At 40.2% G+C, this 20779-nt stretch overlaps 1 protein-coding gene across 16 annotated transcripts in view; it reads right to left on the minus strand.

The window, feature by feature from the left end:
• The window catches only part of LOC145527080 (uncharacterized), a 55217-nt gene that overhangs the window by 21774 nt on the left and 12664 nt on the right, over nucleotides 1–20779 (minus strand). For 2 of the 16 annotated variants that reach the window (XM_081544487.1, XM_081544483.1), the window contains exons 1-3: nucleotides 2803–3040; nucleotides 2365–2426; nucleotides 1095–1207 (exon numbers count right to left, since the gene is read on the minus strand). Coding sequence is in view for 2 of the 16 variants with exons in the window: in XM_081544490.1 (XP_081400616.1) it covers nucleotides 15417–16768; nucleotides 18627–18722; nucleotides 18960–19086 (1575 nt within the window). In the remaining 14 variants the exon portion in view is untranslated. Of the gene's footprint in view, nucleotides 1–1094; nucleotides 1208–1258; nucleotides 2666–2802; nucleotides 3041–5037; nucleotides 5210–8663; nucleotides 8713–14261; nucleotides 16769–18626; nucleotides 18723–18959; nucleotides 19087–20779 lie in introns of those variants that run through there. The other 14 variants (XM_081544485.1, XM_081544482.1, XM_081544477.1 and 11 more) reach the window with 11 other exon arrangements.

Genomic DNA, 20779 nt, shown 5'->3' on the forward strand with positions numbered 1-20779 from the left:
CAGGAAAGATTTACAGATAAATAAAGCATAACAGCCCAAATATGTAAATCCCTCATGCAATAAATGTGGCACTTCACACCCAAAGTAAAACCCAATTACTTAATGAATAGGAGAAGTGATTAACACTTGAAAGAAAAAAAAGCCAGATATCTATCTCATATATTACAACAAATTACAGTTGACCCTTGAACAATTTGAGGGTTAGGGGACACTAACACACTTCACCACCCATACATTCAAAAATCCTCACATAATTAATTTTATAGTCAGCCCTCTATATCCAAGGTCCATATCTGCAGATTCAACCAACCTCTGATCATACAGTACTGTGGTATTTATAGAAAAAAAAAATCTGCATATAAGTGAACCCATGCAGTTTATACCCCTATTATTCAAGGGTCAACTGTACTTTCAGATGGATCAGAATTTAAAATAATGAAAACCATGATAGTGCCTAAAAAAACCACAAATGAATATTTGTGTAACTTGGGGGAAAATGTCCCTACACATGGTACAAAGGGAAAAGTCAAAAAATTTTACTTAAAAGCCAATAAATTTAACCATTAAAAAATGTAATAACCTCTGTGTGGTTCAAGAAAAGTCCATCATAATACAGACACACACACATACCCCAGACAGGGAAGATACACCTCTAGTAAATAAATAGGTCATTTTCTTTGTGTTACACTTTCACTTTATTTCATGAAATAAAAAATTAAGCAGACAACCAAATTCACAATGTGATCTTTAAATTTCCTTTGTCAGAAACTACTTGGCAAAGTTTAGTTGGATTTCAGTGAAAATTTATCAAGAGTAGAGAGAAATGTTGAAATGAGGCATAAGAATCTGCGGTGGAAAAAGTGTGATAAGCCACCAGTGTGGTAGCTTTTAAACATTTCTGATATTAAATGCTCAGCACAACAGATTCGACCTTATTTTCATTTAATTTAAACAAATGTTTTTGCAGGTTGGCTCTTGAGAGAGCTCTCCCTGAGTGCTCTTCCACTTGACTTCCATGTGTTCCTTCAGCAAATGGAAGCCTACCCCTCCGCTATACAATTTGACCCCTTTTAACTTCATGGGTTTGACTTTACCTCAGCAGTTTCCTGCACAGCACCGCAGTTCTCCCCATGACATCCTCATGTTCACCTGCAGGAGGAAGGGGCACCTTCATCATCATCCCATAGTTCCCACTCAGCATCAAGTCCTGTGGAATTACAAGGGAAAAAGAACAATGAAAAGTGACATTTACTCACACCTATAATGTGCCAGGCTTCCCTGGTGGCTCAGTGGTGAAGAACTTGCCTGCCAACGCAAGAGCCACAAGTGGGATCCCTGGGTTGGAAAGATCCCCTAGAGAAGGAAATGGCAACCCACTCCAGTAATCTTGCCTAGGAAATCTTGAGGACAGAGAAGCCTTGCCAACCTGCAGTCCATGTGGTCCCAAAAGAGTCGGACACAATGTAGCAACTAAACAACAACTATGTGCCAGATGTTCTATACATCACGCTGTCTTTTTTGATGCATTCAGCATTCATTACAGAAGTAATACTGCATAAAATTTCATGTGTCCCAAATAGATGATATGTGTACCAATGGTAGATTGGGGCCACTGGTTCCGTGCAGTCTACCCCAGGGCCTGTGACCAAAGACCCACAACAGCAGTAGAAAGAGGGATGGGCAAATGTCTTGGGAGTCCCTGTTCATATTCCCGGTATATGCATGATACAGTCCCCTGTCCAGAGATGATGGCAGCAGGGCAGACTAAGGAGAAAAAGAAGAGAAAGAAAAGATCTCAAGAGCAAGTTGAAAGAACTCCCCCAGGAAGGTCAAATTCCCCACTTGGGACAAAATATTTCAACTTAACATATTTGTGATAGATTGTAAGGGCTTTAAGCAGGCTATGCAGCATATTCCCAATTTTGTTGTTTTTTTCTTAAAGGGAACAAATAAGGTTATAACAATATACAAACATCTATTGACTAAAAGATGTACAAAATGTTAGCAGTGACTATTTCCTGTTGATGGGATCATGAATGATTTTTGTTTGAATCTGTTTATCAATACACTCTAAACTGACGAGAGTGAACATATTTCCTTAACCCAAGAAAACAGGCAAGCAAAGTAGTTTCAGTCCAACACCATGTGGTTGAAACAAACAGTAAGGAATCAATAAGTAATCAATAAAATAATGTGTTTTAATGACTGCAAAAAGCTTCCAAGCTAGGGAAGGAAAGGTCATTTCTTGCCACTCCCTCGGTTTCAGATGAAAAGCCTGAGACCCAGAAATTGTGAGTTGACTGTTTCAAGTGGCAGTTGTGGGTCAAAGTCAGAGACAAGGCTTGAGGCCAACGCTGTCCTCACCGCATTAGCAACTGTCAAAGTTGTCTGGGTTTTCTGTTAGTAGAGACGTCTCGGAAAAAATCCTACTGATAAAAGCAGAGGCAAGCTGGGTGGAGCCGGGATGGAGGCAAACAATCGGGTCGCCCCGCGTACACTCCCAGGGCGCCCCCACGACTGGCCATGTGTCCCGAAGGTCGGGCGCGGCCGGGCACGCGCGTGGGAGACACCACCTGTACGAGCCAGTCTGGAAGGAAACGTCAAGGCGCTCTGAGCACTGGCCGCGGCGGAGGAAGGGCCTCCCCCCACCGCTGGAGCCCACCGGTGCCCACCGCAACCCAGTCGCCGAGACCCAGGCCGAAGCACGGACGCCCACTTGCAGCCCTGGCACGACCCCCAGCCCGGACCCCGCGAGCCCTCTCAGCCCCCGCCGCCCGCCCCACAGGGATCCAGCCCCGGAACCTGCAAAAGAGGCCTCGGACCACGGACGCGCCGGACGGGGACCGGGACCCAAGTGACCGCCCCGCCCCCGGGCTTTGCGCGACCCGGGCGGATCCGCGGGATCCCGACCGCCTGGAGCCTAGCCGGGGAGCAGCGCGCGCACGAGTACGCGGACACTCGCACAGAGGCCTCTCGCGTGGTGGCGAAGGACAAAGAGAGGGGCCAAGCCGGCTGCAGAGGGTTGCGCGTGCGCGTGGGAAAGGCCCTGCCGAACTACACTTCCCAGGAGGCCCTGGGACACGCAGCGTTAGGCGTCGTAGGAACGCGGGTCGGTCTTGTGGAAAACAGAAAAATAATTTTAACACATTTATGTAAAGTACAAAAAAAGTGCAGTTAATCTATAACTCAAGTGCTGTTGGGGTAGGTTATAATTAAGTCACTATATTTTTTTTTAAAAAGACAGTGAAAGGTAGGATGAAAAAAGAAAATGCAGAGCCACAGACACTTAAGAGATTGAGTGAGAATCCACTCTGTATTAATAAATTCTAAATTCTTTATGGTTCTCAAGGAGTAGATGAGTCAGATTTGATCCGAGAAACGAGAAAACCTGGACGTGAATAAAAATGAAGACAGTATCAGGGAATCTGTGCTGAAAAGTGTCCATCATTGCGTTTCCAGTGAATTCTTTCACACATCCAGTGATCAGAGAACTCTTATATTTAAATTGTTTCAGAGGCATTAGAAGAAGGAAAAGTTTCTATTTATTTAATAGCATAAAGGTACCAAAATGGACAAATTATGATTTTAAAAGGAAGCACAGACAGAACTTGATTATTGCTGCCCGTGCAAAAATACTGAGAAGTTATTAACAGATAATTTTTTGTAGGATATTTTGTTAATATTTTGTAGAAATAGAAATATTTTCATAGACTAGAAACCAAGTGGATTCTATTCTAGAAATATAAGGGTGATCAGGATATAAACATAAGTAAATAAGTTAAAGGGAAAAACTGATATTACCTCGATGAGATGAAAAAAATGTTTAACTGAAAAAATACATTCTAGGTTTTAAAATATAAATTACAAAAAGTTGTTTCCTAACTTAGCCTGATTGAAAAAATATCCATTTCAACTATTAAACCACTATGCTGCTTAAAGGTGGAATATCAGGAGGAGTTAGGAACAAGGGATCCATACTCAGGATTCAGATTTTTTTAAACCAGGCTAATACTGGTAATTTTCTGGTGCTCCAGTGATTAGAACTCCTTTCTTCCACTGCAGGGAGCTCGGGTTTGATCCCTGGTAGGGGGTACTAACCAAGATCCCAGAAGCCTGAGTGGCATGGCCAAAACAAAGCACCCACCTCCCGGAAAAATAAAGACTAAACTAATACTTAAAATGCAGAACACAAGTGAGTCCAAGTTCATGCTGGCGGCTGCATGACAGGGCAATAAATCCAGAGGTGAGTTACTGGGGCAATGAATAGTGACTTTATTTGGAAGGTCAGCAGACAGAGAAGATTGTGGACTAGTGTCCCAAAGAACCATCTTGTTGTTGTCGTTCAGTGGCTAAATAATGTCTGACTCTGTGACCCCCATGGACTGTAAAGCACACCAGGCTTCCCTATCCTTCACTATCTCCCGGAGTTTGCTCAAACTCATGTCCATTGAGTTGGTGATGCTATCTAACCATCTCATCCTCTGCCGCCCTCCTTTTGCCTTCCATCTTTCCCAGCATCAGTTTTTTTTTCTCCAGTGAGTCAGCTCTTCTTATCAGGTAACCAAATTATTGGAGCTTCAGATTCAGCATCAGCCCTTCCAATGAATATTCAGGGTTGATTTCCTTTAGGACTGACTGGTTTGATCTCCTTGCAGTTCAAGGGACTCTCAAGAGTCTTCTCCAGCAGCACAATTCGAAAGCATCGATTCTTCGGTGCTCAACCAAAGAGTCATGGTCCAACTCTCACATCTGTACATGACTACTGGGAAAACCCTAGCTTTGACTAACAGACCTTTGTCAGCAAAGTGATGTCTTTGCTTTTTAATATGCTGTCTCAGTTTGTCATAGCATTCCTTTGAAGGAGGAAGTATCTTTTAATTTCATGGCTGCAGTCACCATCTACAGTGAATTTGGAGTCCAAGAAAATAAAGTCTGTTACTGCTTCTACTTTTCCCCCTTCTTTTTGCCATGAAGTGATGGGACCAGATTCCATGATCTTAGTTTTTTGAATATTGAGTTTTATAAGAACCATCTTACCTGAGTTAGAATTCAGGCTTCATTTATAATGAAAGGAGAGGTGGAGTGGTTGGTTTTTGCAAACTTCTTAGTGTTGGAATCCTTTGTTCTCAGAGCTGTTCATGTAGGTCTGGTCAAATGTTCCTTTAAACCTCCGATAAGAGAAATGTTATTCTTCTGCAACTTTTTATCTCTGTATGAATAGAAAAGTGTTATACCTTTTAAGTTCAGAGACTTGAGAATGGGTTATCCTGTAAACTTTAGACTATAGGCAACACTATTGTAGCAAAAGCAATAGAACACAAAGATGAAAGTAAAAGAAACAGATCAAATATGGAGTCAGAATTGTTCTTCCCTATTTTACAAGGATGTGTGTCAACAATCACTGCTGAAGCATACACATTTTTACACCACTTGGGGCTTTTATTCCATAAATTGTCAATTATCTTTGCCATTTTTCAATTGTGTTATCTGTTCATGGAGTTGAATGTATATTGTTTACTAATCCTCAATATGCAATATATATTTTAATTTTTTCTGTCAATATATGCTTTACTTTGTTTATAAAATTATTGATCCCATAGGCTTTATTTTTGACATAAAATTTATCTAGCTTTTCCTTTATAGTTTCATTTGTGGTTTACTTATGTGTTTTGTTAAGAAATCTTTCTCCATTCTGATATCATAAAGGATTTCCATGTATTATCTTTTAATAGTTTCAAGGTTTTGCTTTCACATTTAACTTGTATTCTGTCTGGAGTTGTATGTGTGCACATAGTATGAGATACTGTTCCAATTTCATTTTGTTTCCACATGGGAAGCCAATTTCCTCATCCCAAGTTTGTTCGGTTGCGAGAGCTGCCATAACTAAATATCACAGGTGGGTGGGATAAACATCAGAAATTTATTTTGTCACAATTCTAGAGACTGGATATCATGATTTTGTAGGTTTGGTTTCTTCTAAGGTCTCTGCTTGGCTTGCAGGTGGCTGTCTTCTTCCCGTGTCCTCACATAGTCCTCCATCTGTGCATATTCTTGTCTTAGTCTCCTTTTTTTCTCCAGTTTTATTGAGATATAATTGACATACAGCACAGTATACATTTGGGCTTTCCTGGTGGCTCAGAGGGTAAAGAGTCTGCCTGCAATGCAGGAGATGAGGGTTTGATCCCATCCCTGGGTCAGGAAGGTCTCCTGGAGAAGGGATGGCAAACCACTCCAGTATTCTTGTCTGGAGAATTCCATGGACAGAGGAGCCTGGCGGGCTACAGTCCATAGGATCACAAAGAGTTGGACACAGCTGAGCAACTAACACTTTCACTTTTTCACAATACACAGTTAAGGTGTATAGCATAATGATTTGACTTAAATATATCACAGAATGATTATGACAATAAGTTTAGTGAACATCCGTCACCTCATATAGATACAAATTTAATTAAATAGAAAAAAATATTTTTCATTGTGATGAGAATTCTTGGATTTACTCTCTTAAAAACTTTTATATATAACATACAACAGTGTTGATTATATTTATCATGTTGTACATTGCATCCCTAGTACTTGTTTGTCTTATAATTGCAAGTTACTTCCTGTTACACAACATAATGATTCTGTTACCAACTTGGGTCCTTGGACTCTTTAATGGATAGAAATTGGTAAGTGGCCAGATAAGGAATTCAGACAAGGCTTTATTGGGACTCACACTGCAGAACAAGAAACAAGTGCCCTTGCTTGCTTTCTGAGATAGGGTAAGCTGGTCCCTTAAATGGGGTGAAGGTAGGGGTGGATCAGTGGGTTGGGCCAAAGGGATGGCTTAGGGTGGTCTACCCACCCACTTTGTTCAGGGATCATGCATAGTATCCTTCTTTTGCTCACTGCACCTCAGAACTAGCAGTTATTTTTGGCCTTTATATTTCTTATTATTCATAATTTTCCCCAATTGCACATGTGTACAGTTATTATTTTTTTTTATTTTTCTGGGCTCCAAAATCACTGCAGATGGTGACTGCAGCCATGAAATTAAAAGACACTTACTCCTTGGAAGGAAAGTTATAACCAACCTAGATAGCATATTAAAAAGCAGAGATGTTACTTTGCCAACAAAGGTCCGTCTAGTCAAGGCTATGGTTTTTCCAGTAGTCATGTATGGATGTGAGAGTTGGGGTATAAAGCAAGCTGAGCACTGAAGAATTGATGCTTTTGAACTGTGGTGTTGGAGAAGACTCTTGAGAGTCCCTTGGACTGCAAGGAGATCCAACCAGTCCATCCTAAAGGAGATCAGTCCTGGGTGTTCATTGGAAGGAGTGATGTTGAAGCTGAAACTCCAATCCTTTGGCCACCTGATGTGAAGAGCTGACTCATTGGAAAAGACCCTGATGCTGGGAAAGATTGAGGGCAGGAGGAGAAGGGGACGACAGAGGATGAGATGGCTGGATGGCATCATTGACTCGATGGACATGGGTTTGGGTGGACTCTGGGAGTTGGTGATGGACAGGGAGGCCTGGCGAGCTGTGGTTCATGGGGTCACAAAGAGTCGGACATGACTGAGCGACTTTACTTTCCTTTCCTTTTGGTGTGAAGACTATAGAGGATTGTAAAATGAATTTGAGAGTAATCTATCCTTTAAAAAATTTCTAGTACTGCTTGTATAACATAATGGTGATCAAGTCTTTCAATGTTTCATAACAGTTTACTGTTCAATAATCTAGGCTTGTTAGATTTCATTGAGGGAAGTTTTTGACTACAGTTCAGTTTCTTTATTTGCTATTGATTCATTGCCTTAGTTTTCTGCTTTGTCAAATATGGTAATGTATAATTTGTAAGAAAATTGAAAAATTTAATCTAAATTTTCATATTTAGTGGCCTGTGGTTATCTCTAGTATTTCCCTATTATTTTAAAAAATCTAACTTACCTGTATTTATGTCCTTTTTTATCTAATATTAGTTAAAAGTACCTTCTCATGAATGTTCATGAATCTATCTGAGAAACAGAAAATTACAAATTATTAATATTTGGAATCTTTGTTTGTTGTTCCTCCTTTCCAATTCACCTCTTCCTCACAGAGGCAGACACTATCCTAAATATTTTGGTTATCATTATCTTGCTTTTTATGTCATCATCTTATCACTTACATATATGTGCCTAGGTAATATATAATTCCATTTCACTTTATTGGCCTTTAACTATGGTGTTATGTTATACACAGCCATCTGAGAGTGACTTTTCTCAATACTATATATCTAGGACATAAACATATTGTTTATTCAATTGTAGATTATTTCATAGTTATATAATATTCCATTGACTATACCTAATAGTTTATTCATTCTCCTTTTACATATTTATTAATTTTATTTTAATTGAAAATTTTATTGAGATAATTGCAAATTTGCCTGCAGTGCAAAAAACACAAAGAGATCTCTTATACAATTTGCCCAGATCTCTTATACAATCTACTCCAATGTTAACATTTTGCAAAACTATAGTATAATATCACAGCAAGAGTGTTGACAGTGATACAATCCACAAGACTTGACTGTTTTCCACAGTTTTACTTAACGTTCATTTGTGTGTGTATTAAATTCTATTTTATCACCTGTGTGTTTATGTAGGGTTTCACAGGTGGCATGAGTGATGAAGAACCCACCTGCAAGACGCAGGAGATGCAGGTTTGATCTTTGAGTTGAGAAAATCCCCTGAAATAGAAAATATTTATGTATTAATGACTACAGTCAAGATACTGAGCAGTTCCAACACTGCAAAACTTATTTTGTATTTTGATACTTTTGAAAATGAATTCATTTTATTAAATCCTATTTTATGAAAGTTTTGTGGTGTGTAGAAGTATTAATAGAATTGACTTGGATACTCTGATGTGACATCCAAAGACCTTGCTAAATTCATTTTTCTATTTCTAACTGTATCATTTACAAATAATTTCATGCTATTAAAAAGTTGAATAAATACTACAGAAACACAGAATTTAAAAAATTGTAAAGAATTTCTAAATACCTTTTATGTATACTTACCCAATATTTATACTTGATCGCATTTGCTTTCTCCATGCATGCATGCTAAGTCACTTCAGTCGTGACCAACTCTGTGTGACCCCATGGACAGCAGCCCACCAGGCTCCTCTGCCCACAGGATTCTCCAGGCAAGAATACTGGAGTGGGTTGCCATGTCCTTCTCCAGCTTTCTCTATAAAAAACATATTTTTCTTGGAAGGTACGAGCATGAATTGCAGGTGTGAGTCCTCTACACTCCCCAAAGCTTCAGTGAATGTCTTCAACAAGGTCGTTCTATTATCTAATGACAGTAAAATTATAAAATTGAGGAAATTAATGCAAACACAGTACTATTATCTAACATACAAAACTTATCCAGATTCCATCAGTTGACCAGAAAATGTCCAAGAAACAATGTGAGTTCAGTGTGCAGCACCCTGTCCCTTAACTGTTTAAACTGGAGCAGCCTTTCAGTCTCTGTCTTTTACATCCTCAACATTTAAAAAATTGCATGTCATTGTCATGGTAAATGGCCCAAACTTGGTGTTTGCTAGATATTCCCTCATAATTTAGATTCAGGTTATGCATTTTGGGCTGGAATACTATATAAATGATGTGCCCTCCTCTGAGAATCATAGCAACCAGTTCCCTGGTATTTGTACCAATAGTTGCAATATTAGTTTTGTTTAATTAAGGTGGTAAATGCCACCTTGTTTTCCAACTATAAGCAATAAGCATTTTGTGGAAAGATGTTCTGAAACTAGTGAAACATCTGTCACCTAGTTTTAACATTCATGGATGACTCTTGCCTTAAAGAATCACTATGCTGGCTACCAAGCTGTAAGTTTCTAATCTGTCATTTCCTTTTGTATTTATTGATAGTCAACTTTTTAAAAAAAGTTTTCCCTTCTTCCCTAGTTGTTTATACATATACAATTATATATCAATACAGATATATGAATTCTTTTTTTATTCTTTGAGTTGTAAACTGTTATCATTATTTGGTTCCAGTTTTGATCAAAGCCTTAGAGCTGCTTGTGGTGTCCTCTGGGGCTTGTTCTGTGGCCTAACGTGTGATCTGTGCTGCACAATGTTCCACAGTGCTTGGAGAGTATGCATTCTGCTGCAGTGGAACAGAGTGACTCACATGTCTGTTAGGTCCAGCTGGTTTAGAGTGTTGTTCAAGTTGCCTGTTTCCTTGTCAAGTGTTACAGGTTCAGTTGTTTCCCCACAAAAGAGATATGTTGGAGTCCTCACCCCCCATCTCAGAATGTGACCTTGGTTCAGTTCAGTTCAGTTGCTCAGTCGTGTCCTACTCTTTGCGACCCCATGAACTGCAGCACGCCAGGACTGCCTGTCCATCACCAACTCCCAGAGTCCACCCAAACCCATGTCCACTGAGTCGGTGATGCCATCTGGCCATTTCATCCTCTGTCGTCCCCTTCTCCTCCTGCCCTCAATCTTTCCCAGCATCAGGGTCTTTTCCAATGAGTCAGCTCTTCACATCAGGTGGCCAAAGGATTGGAGTTTCAGCTTCAACATCACTCCTTCCAATGAACACCCAGGACTGATCTCCTTTAGGATGGACTGGTTGGATCTCCTTGCAGTCCAAGGGACTCTCAAGAGTCTTCTCCAACACCACAGTTCAAAAGCACCAGTTCTTTGGCTCTCGGCTTTCTTTATAGTCCAACTCTCACATCTTTACATGACTACTGGAAAAACCATAGGCTTGACTAGACAGGCCTTTGTTTGCAAAGTAATGTCTCTGCTTTTTAATATGCTGTCTAGGTTGGTCATAACTTTCCTTCCAAGGAGTAAGCGTCTTTTAATATCATTGCTGCAGTCACCATCTGCAGTGATTTTGGAGCCCAGGAAAAGTAAAGTCAGCCACTGTTTCCCCATCTATTTCCCATGAGGTGATGGGACTGCATGCCATGATCTTAGTTTTCTGAATGTTGAGCTTTAAGCCAACTTTTTCACTCTTCTCTTTCACTTTCATCAAGAGGATCTTTAGTTCTTCTTCACTTTCTTCCGTAAGGGTGGTGTCATCTGCATATCTGAAGTTATTGATATTTCTCCTGGCAATCTTGATTCCAGCTTTTGCTTCCTCTAGCCCAGCATTTCTCATGATGTACTCTGCATATAAGTTAAATAAGTAAGGTGACAATATACAGCCTTGACGTACGCCTTTTCCTATTTGGAACCAGTGTGTTGTTCCATGTCCAGTTCTAACTGTCGCTTCCTGACCTGCATACAGATTTCTCAAGAGGCAGGTCAGGTGGTCTGGTATTCCCTTAGACCTTAGAGACAGGGGCTTTATAGAGATAATCAAGTTCAAATGGTCATTTGGGTGGGCCCTACACCAGTAAGACTGGTGCATGTGTGTGTGTGTTCACTGTGTCCGACTGTGCAACCCCATGGGCTGTAGCCCACCAGGCTCCTCTGTTCATGGAATTTTCCAGGCAGGAACTTGAGTGGGTTGCCATTTCCTTCTCTAATATGACTGGTATCCTTATAAAAAGGAAAAATTTGAATGCAAATTAGACACACACACCTCGGAATCTGCCAACTCTGTTGGCACCTTGACTTCAGATTTCTGGCCCCCAGAACTATGAAGTATAAGAAAAATAAAATTTTTTGCTAAAACCACTTGTTTGGAGTACATTGCTACAGCAGTCTAGCAAATGTATAAAGATTTTGGCTGTAAAATAGGGTGCTGCTTTAGCAAATACATAAAAATTTGGAAGTGGCTTTGGAATTGGTAGCTGATGGAAGAGTTCTGAGGTACTTGATAGAAAAGGCCCAGATTGCTTTGAGGGCATTCTTGGTAGAAATATGAGAATGTTAAGGTACTACTGGTGAGGTGTCAGATAAAAATGAAGGACAAGTTATTGGAAATTAGAGAAAAGTGGCAGATAACTTGACTGACATGTGTTCCAGCATTTACCAGAGGACAGAACTTGTGAGTGATGAATTGGGATATTTAGCTGGAGAGATTTCTAAGCTAGGTGTTGAAGGCATGACTTACCTTTTCCTTGATGCTGATAGTAAAATATGAGGACAGAGGTAAACTGAGACTGTATTGTTAAGCATAAAGGAACTAGATTACAAAGGTTTGGAAGACTCTCAGCTTACTCATATTGCAAAAAGCAAGAAAGCAAGCTCTGGAGAGAACACCAAGCATGTGGCCAGACACTGCTCAAGAGATTATGGGTATGTGACTTATCAATCCAATCAGTCATTTTGGCAGAAATGCTACCAACTTGGACACAAGGGAACAGAGAAAGGTTAAAATGAAGGAACTTTGTCAAACTACTGAGATTCTACAGGCAAGAAACAGGTTCATAGAGCTATCTAGCTGTGGACACAGACTGAGGGTGGGGCTGCTTTCTTGGTTCCAGAGGGTGAAGCCTCCTTTTCAATTCCAGAGAGCTGCCCCACTGTTCAGGATTGAAGAGGCAGGGCCACCATCCTACTGGGCATAGCTGCTGCTGCTAAGTCGCTTCAGTCGTGTCCGACTCTGTGCGACCCCATAGACGGCAGCCCACCAGGTTCCGCCGTCCCTGGGATTCTCCAGGCAAGAATACTGGAGTGGGTTGCCATTTCCTTCTCCAACTGGGCATAGAGGACAGAGCATTTAGCTACAGAGTCTTATTCTCAAACCTTAACATCTAATGGAATTTACCCTGCTAGTTTTGGGGCTTGATTGGCACTCATAATGCCCCTTATCCTGACAATTTCTTCCTTTTGGAATGGGAATGTCTATCCCATGCCTATCTGATTATTGTAGCAGATAACTTTTGGTAACAGATAACTTTTTTGGTTTCATAGGTTCACAAATGGAGAGGAATACTGCCCCAGGATGAATCATATCTGAGATCTCACCTGTATCTGATTTGGATGAGATTCTGGATTTAGAGTTGATGCTGGAGTGGATTAAGATTTGGGTGGGGGGAATGTTGGGCAGGGGTGAATGCACTTTGCATGTGAGAAGAACATGAATTTGGTGGGGTTGGGGGGCAGGATGGCAGACTGTTATGGATTGAATTGCATTCTGTCAAAAATACACTGAATTCCTAACCCCCAGTATCTCAGAACGTGAATTAGAGACAGGGCCTCTATAGAGATAATTAAGTTAAAATTAGATCAATACAATGAGACCTAAGTCAATATGATCAATGTCCTTATAAAAAAAAGAGTACATTTGGACACAGCTGGTAACTGAGACATGGGGTACTGGAAGAATAAGCTTCCTCCTACAAGGCATGACCCACTTTTTCTGGGAAGGAAGGGCTTCTACATCAGGAGTTAGCAGGTTCTGGGGGCAATACTCTGTCTGCCACAACCACTCAACGCTGCCACTGCAGTGTATAAGCAATGTACAGCCAGATTATGGCTGGCTGTGTTCCAATGAAACTCGACTGATGGACACTGAAATTTTAATTTCAAATAATTTTGTCATTTCATAAAGTAGTTTGGAGCTTTTTAAAACCATTTAAAAATGTAAAAGCTTCTTAGCTTGCCATCCATAAAAGTATCAACAATCTGTATTTGGCCTATGGTCTGCAGTTTGCAAACATCTAGGCTGTATCCCTGAGTGACAAGCATACAAAGTGTATCATGAGTTTGCTAGGTTGAGTCCTCAGATTCTTCAAAAGTATCTCTACTCAAATGATCAATTATCAAGAGACACTTTTCTAACATGTTTACATAAGGGATTGGTGCACACTTAAGGTAGATGACTCTGTACTTCAGCAACTGTGTCTTTGATTTCTATCGTCTCAACCCTACAACTCTTGAGTAAACAATTATTTCCACAATGTCAGAAAGCTGCTGACAACTCTTCCCTGAGATGAGATTCAGGCCTTCAAGTCTGGCCTTGTGTTTAAGAGCTGATGGAACCAGAACTAGCCATTTCATCTGATGTCCCAGATTTCCTCATAAATTTAAAACTTTTGTAGGAAAGTAGCTCCTGAGTGTTGCCAGAATCTTATCAACAGAGTCTACAAGGTTCTTGGTGTACATAAGCAACAACACTATTTCATACCATGAGCTAAAAAGTATCCACTTTGGGATATAAGCAGGAATCTGAAAGATTTTCTTCTTAGGAATAAACCTAAACCACACACCCCACTTTTAACAGTTTTCTATCCAACAGTTTTCTAACAGTTTATTCCAGCAAAACAACTTACCAACTAAAGCCCTTCAGTTACAAGAAATAGAACTCATTCTTCTTAACATTAGCATAAAATAATATTTTTATTGCAAATATGAGGAAGCACACAGAACACCAGAAAACCAGGTTCAGAACATCCAGTTATTCTGAGAAATTGAAATAGCAGGAACTGATTGATGGTCTTAGTAAAACTGTGGGACAAGAATGAATTCTGATTATTTCCCTTCTGGTTCATGTGTTACTGAATTAGAGACTCAAACTCCTGGAAAAGAGGTTACCATGACTCAACCGGGACAGAATGCTCACCTATGGCTGGTGGGAAGGACACCCTGAGACACACAAGGATGTGCACAACACAGGAGGGGTATTTCGCTGGAGAATTCTAAGCCACTCTTATCAATTAATGGGGAGCAGACACTGAATTACTAAATACAATCAATCTTCATTACCATGAGTGCTCTTGGAAAGCAGCCCTGTAATAACTGACAGACCCACTTACTGAATAAGTAAACTCATTTGGAGTAAAAACAAATCCTTTCATTTATTAAAAGTCACATCATTTTAGTTATATTGCTAAGAAATAAAGAGACAATACTGATACTTAGCATTTAATATGGAGAATATTGGAGGATGTTATTCCACAAATTATCAAATATAACAAGTTACATTTAAAAAAATACCAAAATTTAAAAAAATGCTACGCTGTGTTACTCAGGAAAGTCATACTCCATGCCCCTGAACCTTCAGAATATGTTCTTTGCTATTTTCCTATTAGTTACATACTATAAAAACAAAACAAAACTATTTTATCCTCCACCAAGAAGGACCTTCTTCACTCCAAAATAGCATCAAATCTGGAACATGACTCTCCATGTAACACATCTTCTATGGGAAACTGCTTTCCTGATTTATCAAATTTATATGGACTTAATATGCAATCCCCAAATTAAATCTTCCTAATTATGCTACTGTATATACCATTACTGCTCTTTACTCCTTCAACCATTCTCTCGTGTATGAAGATTTGCATGACTTATTTCTGAAAGCTTTTGCATATTCACTCCAAATATGATTGGTCCCCCTCCCACATGACTAATTTGATTAGAATGTATTTTTAGGTATTCCTGCTTATGTATCCTGCTTCTATTATCATCTGAAGTCTCCTGAGAATCAACTTCTGTGAGAATGCATCCAACATCTACTCTGTTCTGATTTCTCACTTGTGAGTTTTTCGATGTATACGAAGCCCTGAATTCCAACAGAAGGATTTCCCACACTCAGAGCATTTCCATGGTTTCTCTCCTGTATGAACTCTTTGATGTTCACTGAGAGATGACTTCTGAGTGAATGCTTTCCCACACTCACTGCATTTAAATGGCTTTTCTCCTGAATGAGTTTTCTGGTGTATTTGAAGTGATGCCTTCCTGGGATAGGCTTTTTCACATTCGCTGCATTCATAGGGCTTCTCTGTTGAGTGAGTTCTTTGATGTATAATTAGCTGTGACTTCCCACAAAAGGCTCTCTCACAGAAACTACATTCATAGGGTCTCTCTCCTGTGTGTGTTCTCCTGTGTATAACGAGGTATGATTTGCTGCTGAAAGCCTTCCCACACTCACTGCATCCATAAGGTTTCTCTCCTGCATGAGCTCTCAGATGTGCAGTGAGCTGTTCCTTCCTACCAAAGGCTTTCCCACATTCACTGCATTGATAAGGATTATTTCCTGTATGAATTCCCTGATGCACAACAAGTTGTGTCTTCATATTGAAGGCTTTGCCACAGTCACTGCATTGATAGGGTTTTTCTCCTGTGTGCATCCTAATGTGAACAAGGAGGTATGACTTACTCCTAAAGGCTTTCCCACATTCACTGCATTTATGGGGTTTCACTCCCGTATGAGTTCTCTGGTGCACAACGAATGGTGACTTCAAACTAAAGGCTTTCCCACATTCACTGCATTCATATGGTTTCACTCCTGTATGGCTTCTCTGGTGTAAAATCAGTTGTGATTTCCAGCTGTAGGCTTTCCCACATTCACTGCAACCATAAGGTTTCCCTCCTGTGTGAATTTCCTGGTGGACAATGAGTTGTGACCTGAAAGAGAAGACTTTCCCACACTCGATACAGGAGTAGGGCTTTTCTCCTGTGTGGACTCTCTGATGAGCATTGAGGTTTGATTTGGCACTGAAGGCTCTTTCACATTTAGTACACTCGTATGGTCTCTCTCCTGTATGAATTCTGAGATGTACAATGAGCTGTGATTTACAACGAAAAGCTTTCCCACATTCATTACATACACAGTTTTTTTCTATACTATGAGTTCTTTGATGCTTAATAAAATATGATTCTTCATACCCATGAAACTGATCAGTATTCTTTCTTAGACAGCTTGTGGCTGAAGTTAAGTTTTGTGTCAAACTTCTTCCATGTGTGTTATATTTAAGGAGTCTTTGTCTTGAAGAAATATGGGTTTTGCTCAGATGAAATTTTCCAAATGCATTACAAGCATAGCTTCTCTCAACACTTTCAAGTTCATCATGATTTTTCTGGTACCATTCTTCCCAACCGTCTAAGAAAAAAAAACAACTGTAATTTAAAAATCATAAATAAACCTGATATAGAATTAAAGTGCTTTAGAACTGCTATGTAATAAGGCTTTTTCTTCTGGTCCAGGCCTCTGACACTAGTTCAAAAAAAATACTGGCCAAGTGCACACACACCATATAACCAAGTGAGGGGGGAAAAGGAAGTGAATCAAACCAAAATAAATCCCTCTACAGAAATAGAAGTTTAAAAAATTTAGCCTGTACTTATTAATAGAAGCCACTGACAACTATTTATGCCAATTTTATAATTTCAGGAGTTTACTAAAAAGGTGAATTAACAGGGCATGTAATAGCTAGGTATAATGTTTAGGATGGTACAATGAGATATTAAAACAGGGATTGAGCCATAAAAAAATTAAGGCAAAAACATTTTAGACAGAAGCAAGAGAAACTCCTAGATTTGAGACTTGAGAAGCAGGAGGTACTGCTTTTTGAGACTTAAAACACTGGGAGAGAAACATGTTTGGAGAAAGACAAAGGACTTTGTTTTGAATCTTATTACACTGGAGATCTTCACTAAATATTCAAACAGAGAAGCAGGTAGGCAGTTACACCTAAGTTCAGTGCTCAGTAAAAAGCAGGCATCAACAGCATATACAAGGTACTGAATGACATGAGGGATGAGGTCTTCTAGGGCACACATGCAAATTAAAAGGGATGCCAAAACAGCCCTGAAGAAGGTCACATTTAAGGTCAGACAAAAGATGTAAAGAGAATGGGAAAGTCCATCTGTGAGGCCTGAACACTGTGATAATGAGAGTGACAGAAAGGCAAGGTTAAAGGAAGGCAGCAACAGCAGGGCAAAGTCTTGACAGCACCCGTCAGACACAAGCCTCAGTCACCCTAGGACATGACTGCTGTACTGGGGACCTCAGTTGCTATCCTGCTTCCTCAGAACTGGTTGCTAAAAACATTTTCTTCCCCAAAGAAGAAAGTGGTGGGAAAACTGAAGAGCAAGAGCAATTTTGGAAGTGCCTTCCAATTTCTGCCACTAAGAATGCAGAATGGGAGATCAAGAGCTCTGTCCTGAAGCATATAATGCTGGGACCAAAGTGCAGGAAGAAGAGAGGAGGGGGTTGGCAGCTCTGCTGTTACAACACTGGGAGGAAAAAGTTTCAATTTTCAGGATGCAAGAACCCTTCTGAGTTACAATATACAGGAGAAGCCCAAACTTGAACAACTTGAAAGGGAAGAGAAAGAGGAGTCAGGGAAACAAACGTAAGGTGATAAAAAACCACTTAAGGCTAGGCTGCAGAATTCTTTTCAGAAAAGTGCCCAAGGGACTTCCCCAGTGCCTGGTGCTTAACACTCCATGTTTCCACTGCAGGAGGCATGGGTTCTATCCCTGGTCGAGGAAGTAAGATCCTGCAAGCCATAAAGTGTGGCCAAAAAAGAGAAAGAAAAGTGCCCAAGAAGGTAGCAGTTGTAATTTCCAAATAATGACTAGCGTGAGAAGAGTGAAGGAAGCAATGAAACCTCCTAAGACAGTCAAGAGGAGAGAAGGAAAAGACTGCAGGTAAAGTTGCGGGAATTAACTGCAGAGGCAAAAGGGAAAATAAGACCCATGACCACAGTAAGGAATGTGCTCAAGGGAAGGAAACTAACCCAGAAAGCAACCTTTGAGCAGTGTGCAGAGAACGGCCCACCAGCCTCTTAGAGTCATGGGAGGAAAGTGACAGCCCTCACTTGAGGACTCTTAGGCTCATCCCAAGCTGCTTGAATGGTGCAAGGGGTTAGAGAACAGTTCCCACACATGACACTGCCTGAATGCCAACCCAGTTTACTCCCCACCTCCCATCTTCATGGTATCTGTTCACCCACCTGGACAGCTCTGATGGGAAACTTCCGAGTTTATGATCCATGGCTCTTCTCCTTGCTCCAACTTGAAGATTAAATCAGGTTTGGTACCATGATACCCTGTTAAGGGAAAGTCACAGAGGACGTAGTCAGACTGCTGGGGACTAAGGGATCAGGAGGGAGGAAAGGAAGCAGCTTGTTTTCACTTGGGGAAGATGACAGTGAGGAGCTGAGGGTTCAGCAGGGGCTAAGAATATGTGACCTCCAGAGGCTTCAGGGTAGATCAACAAAAGAAAAGGCAATGGTGACTTATGACTCATGATCTGGGCTCGTACAGGCTCACTAAGCTGAACTTACCTACAGACACCAGGTTACTATAGTTTTCCAGAGTCACATCCCGGTACAGGTGTTTCTGCACAGAATCCAGCAGCTGCCACTCTTCCCAGCTGAACTGCATAGATATATCCGTGAATGACAACAACCCCTGTAACAACACACACATTACTCAATAGGCTGCAATTACAGTTGGAGACATGGCAAAGATGTAGAGGACTCAGGAAAGGAGAATATCCTCCACAGTCTGCCTCCTGTGCCTCCTGTGCCCAGGCCACCACTTCTTTTGAGAGAGAATTAAAAATATTAATAATAATTGAGTTCTTTTGAGAGAGAATTAAAAATATTAATAATAATTGAGCCTCCATGTGCCACACATTCTTTTGGGTTCTGAAGATTTCAGGATGAGTGAAACCTATTCTGGCCTCAAGAAGGTTTTAGTTTTGTAGAGGGAAACAAACATCTATGCTAGGGCTGTGGGGGGTGGGCAGTCAACCAGGAGCCCTATTTTAAGCCTTTTACTATTTTTAAGCTTGATAAGAATAAAAATAAAATACAAAAGAATTACTAAAATTTTTTTAATTGGACAAGCATAATCAAGAAATGAGGAAAAGAAAACTATTACAACCAAGACAGGGTACATAATGCTAGGATAGAGAAGCGATTTTAAAATTTGTAAGCGATCACTATACACAGGCAGTTCTGCTATAATGTGATATGTATTTACAAAAAAAAAAAAATCACCACTATGAAAAGTCTCAGGCTTATGGGAAGAACGGGGCTGGGGTATAACACCTTTATCACCACACATGAAAAAAAGAAAATAAAAAATCTTAATAAAACAATACAGTTTTATACATGTTTAATGGTTAAGAAATATATAAATACCACCATAAACATGGCACTGTACCTTATAAAAGACCCAATGTTTGTGTCAGAAGCACTCTAGTTTATTATAAAATGGTGAAAAGAGGTTTGCCTGAAATCAGAAAGCTCACAGCATTCCCTAACATATTGAAACAAATTTACATTTTTAAAGCAAACACGACAGCAGAATTGACTATATTTATACATTTGTTCCAATAAATATGAAAACTTAGAAGAAATAGAAACTTTCCTAGGAAAATAAAAGTAGCCAAAATTTTCCCAGAAAGAATTAGGAAGACAAGATTGATTAGTCCATGATCATAAAATACACTGAAATAGTAATGAGAGGTATACCCTCTCCATAAAGTAAACAGCCCCACACTATCTATAAAAGTAAGTTTTATCAAAATCTGAGAAACAGAAAATTTCTTCAATTAAATATAGAGCCAGGAAATGATGGGAAACTCATCATACAAACTTGTATGATCTCACAGAGAAGGCAAGACAGCACAACTTTCACAACTTCATTTGTTAAAAATACCTAGGGCTACTCTAGGTGTCCACTGGTTAAGACTCTGCCTGCCAATGCAGGGGACACAAGTTCGATCCCTGGTCTGGGAAGATTGACATGCCACAGGGCAACAACTACTGAACCCACACTCTAGAGCCTGTGCTCTGCAACAAGAGAAGCCACCTCAGTGAGAAGCCCAAGCACTGCAACTAGAGAATAGCCCCCAATTGCCACAACTAGAGAAAGCCCAAGAGCAGCAGTGAAGACCTAGCTCAGCCAAAAATAAATGAAAAAATAAATCCTATAAAAAATCCAAAACCTAGCAGGGACCTCCCTGGTGATCTAGTGGTTAAGACTGCACTCCCAATGCAGGGGGCCTTTGTTTGATTCCTGTTCAGGGAACTAGATCCCAGTGGTGCAGGGCTTCAGAGAACAGTTCCCACACATGACACTGTCTGAGTGCCAG

The sequence above is a fragment of the Giraffa tippelskirchi genome, chromosome 11 (assembly GCF_054371585.1).
Source record: "Giraffa tippelskirchi isolate mGirTip1 chromosome 11, T2T-mGirTip1v1.2.pri, whole genome shotgun sequence".
Taxonomy (NCBI): Eukaryota; Metazoa; Chordata; class Mammalia; order Artiodactyla; family Giraffidae; genus Giraffa; species Giraffa tippelskirchi.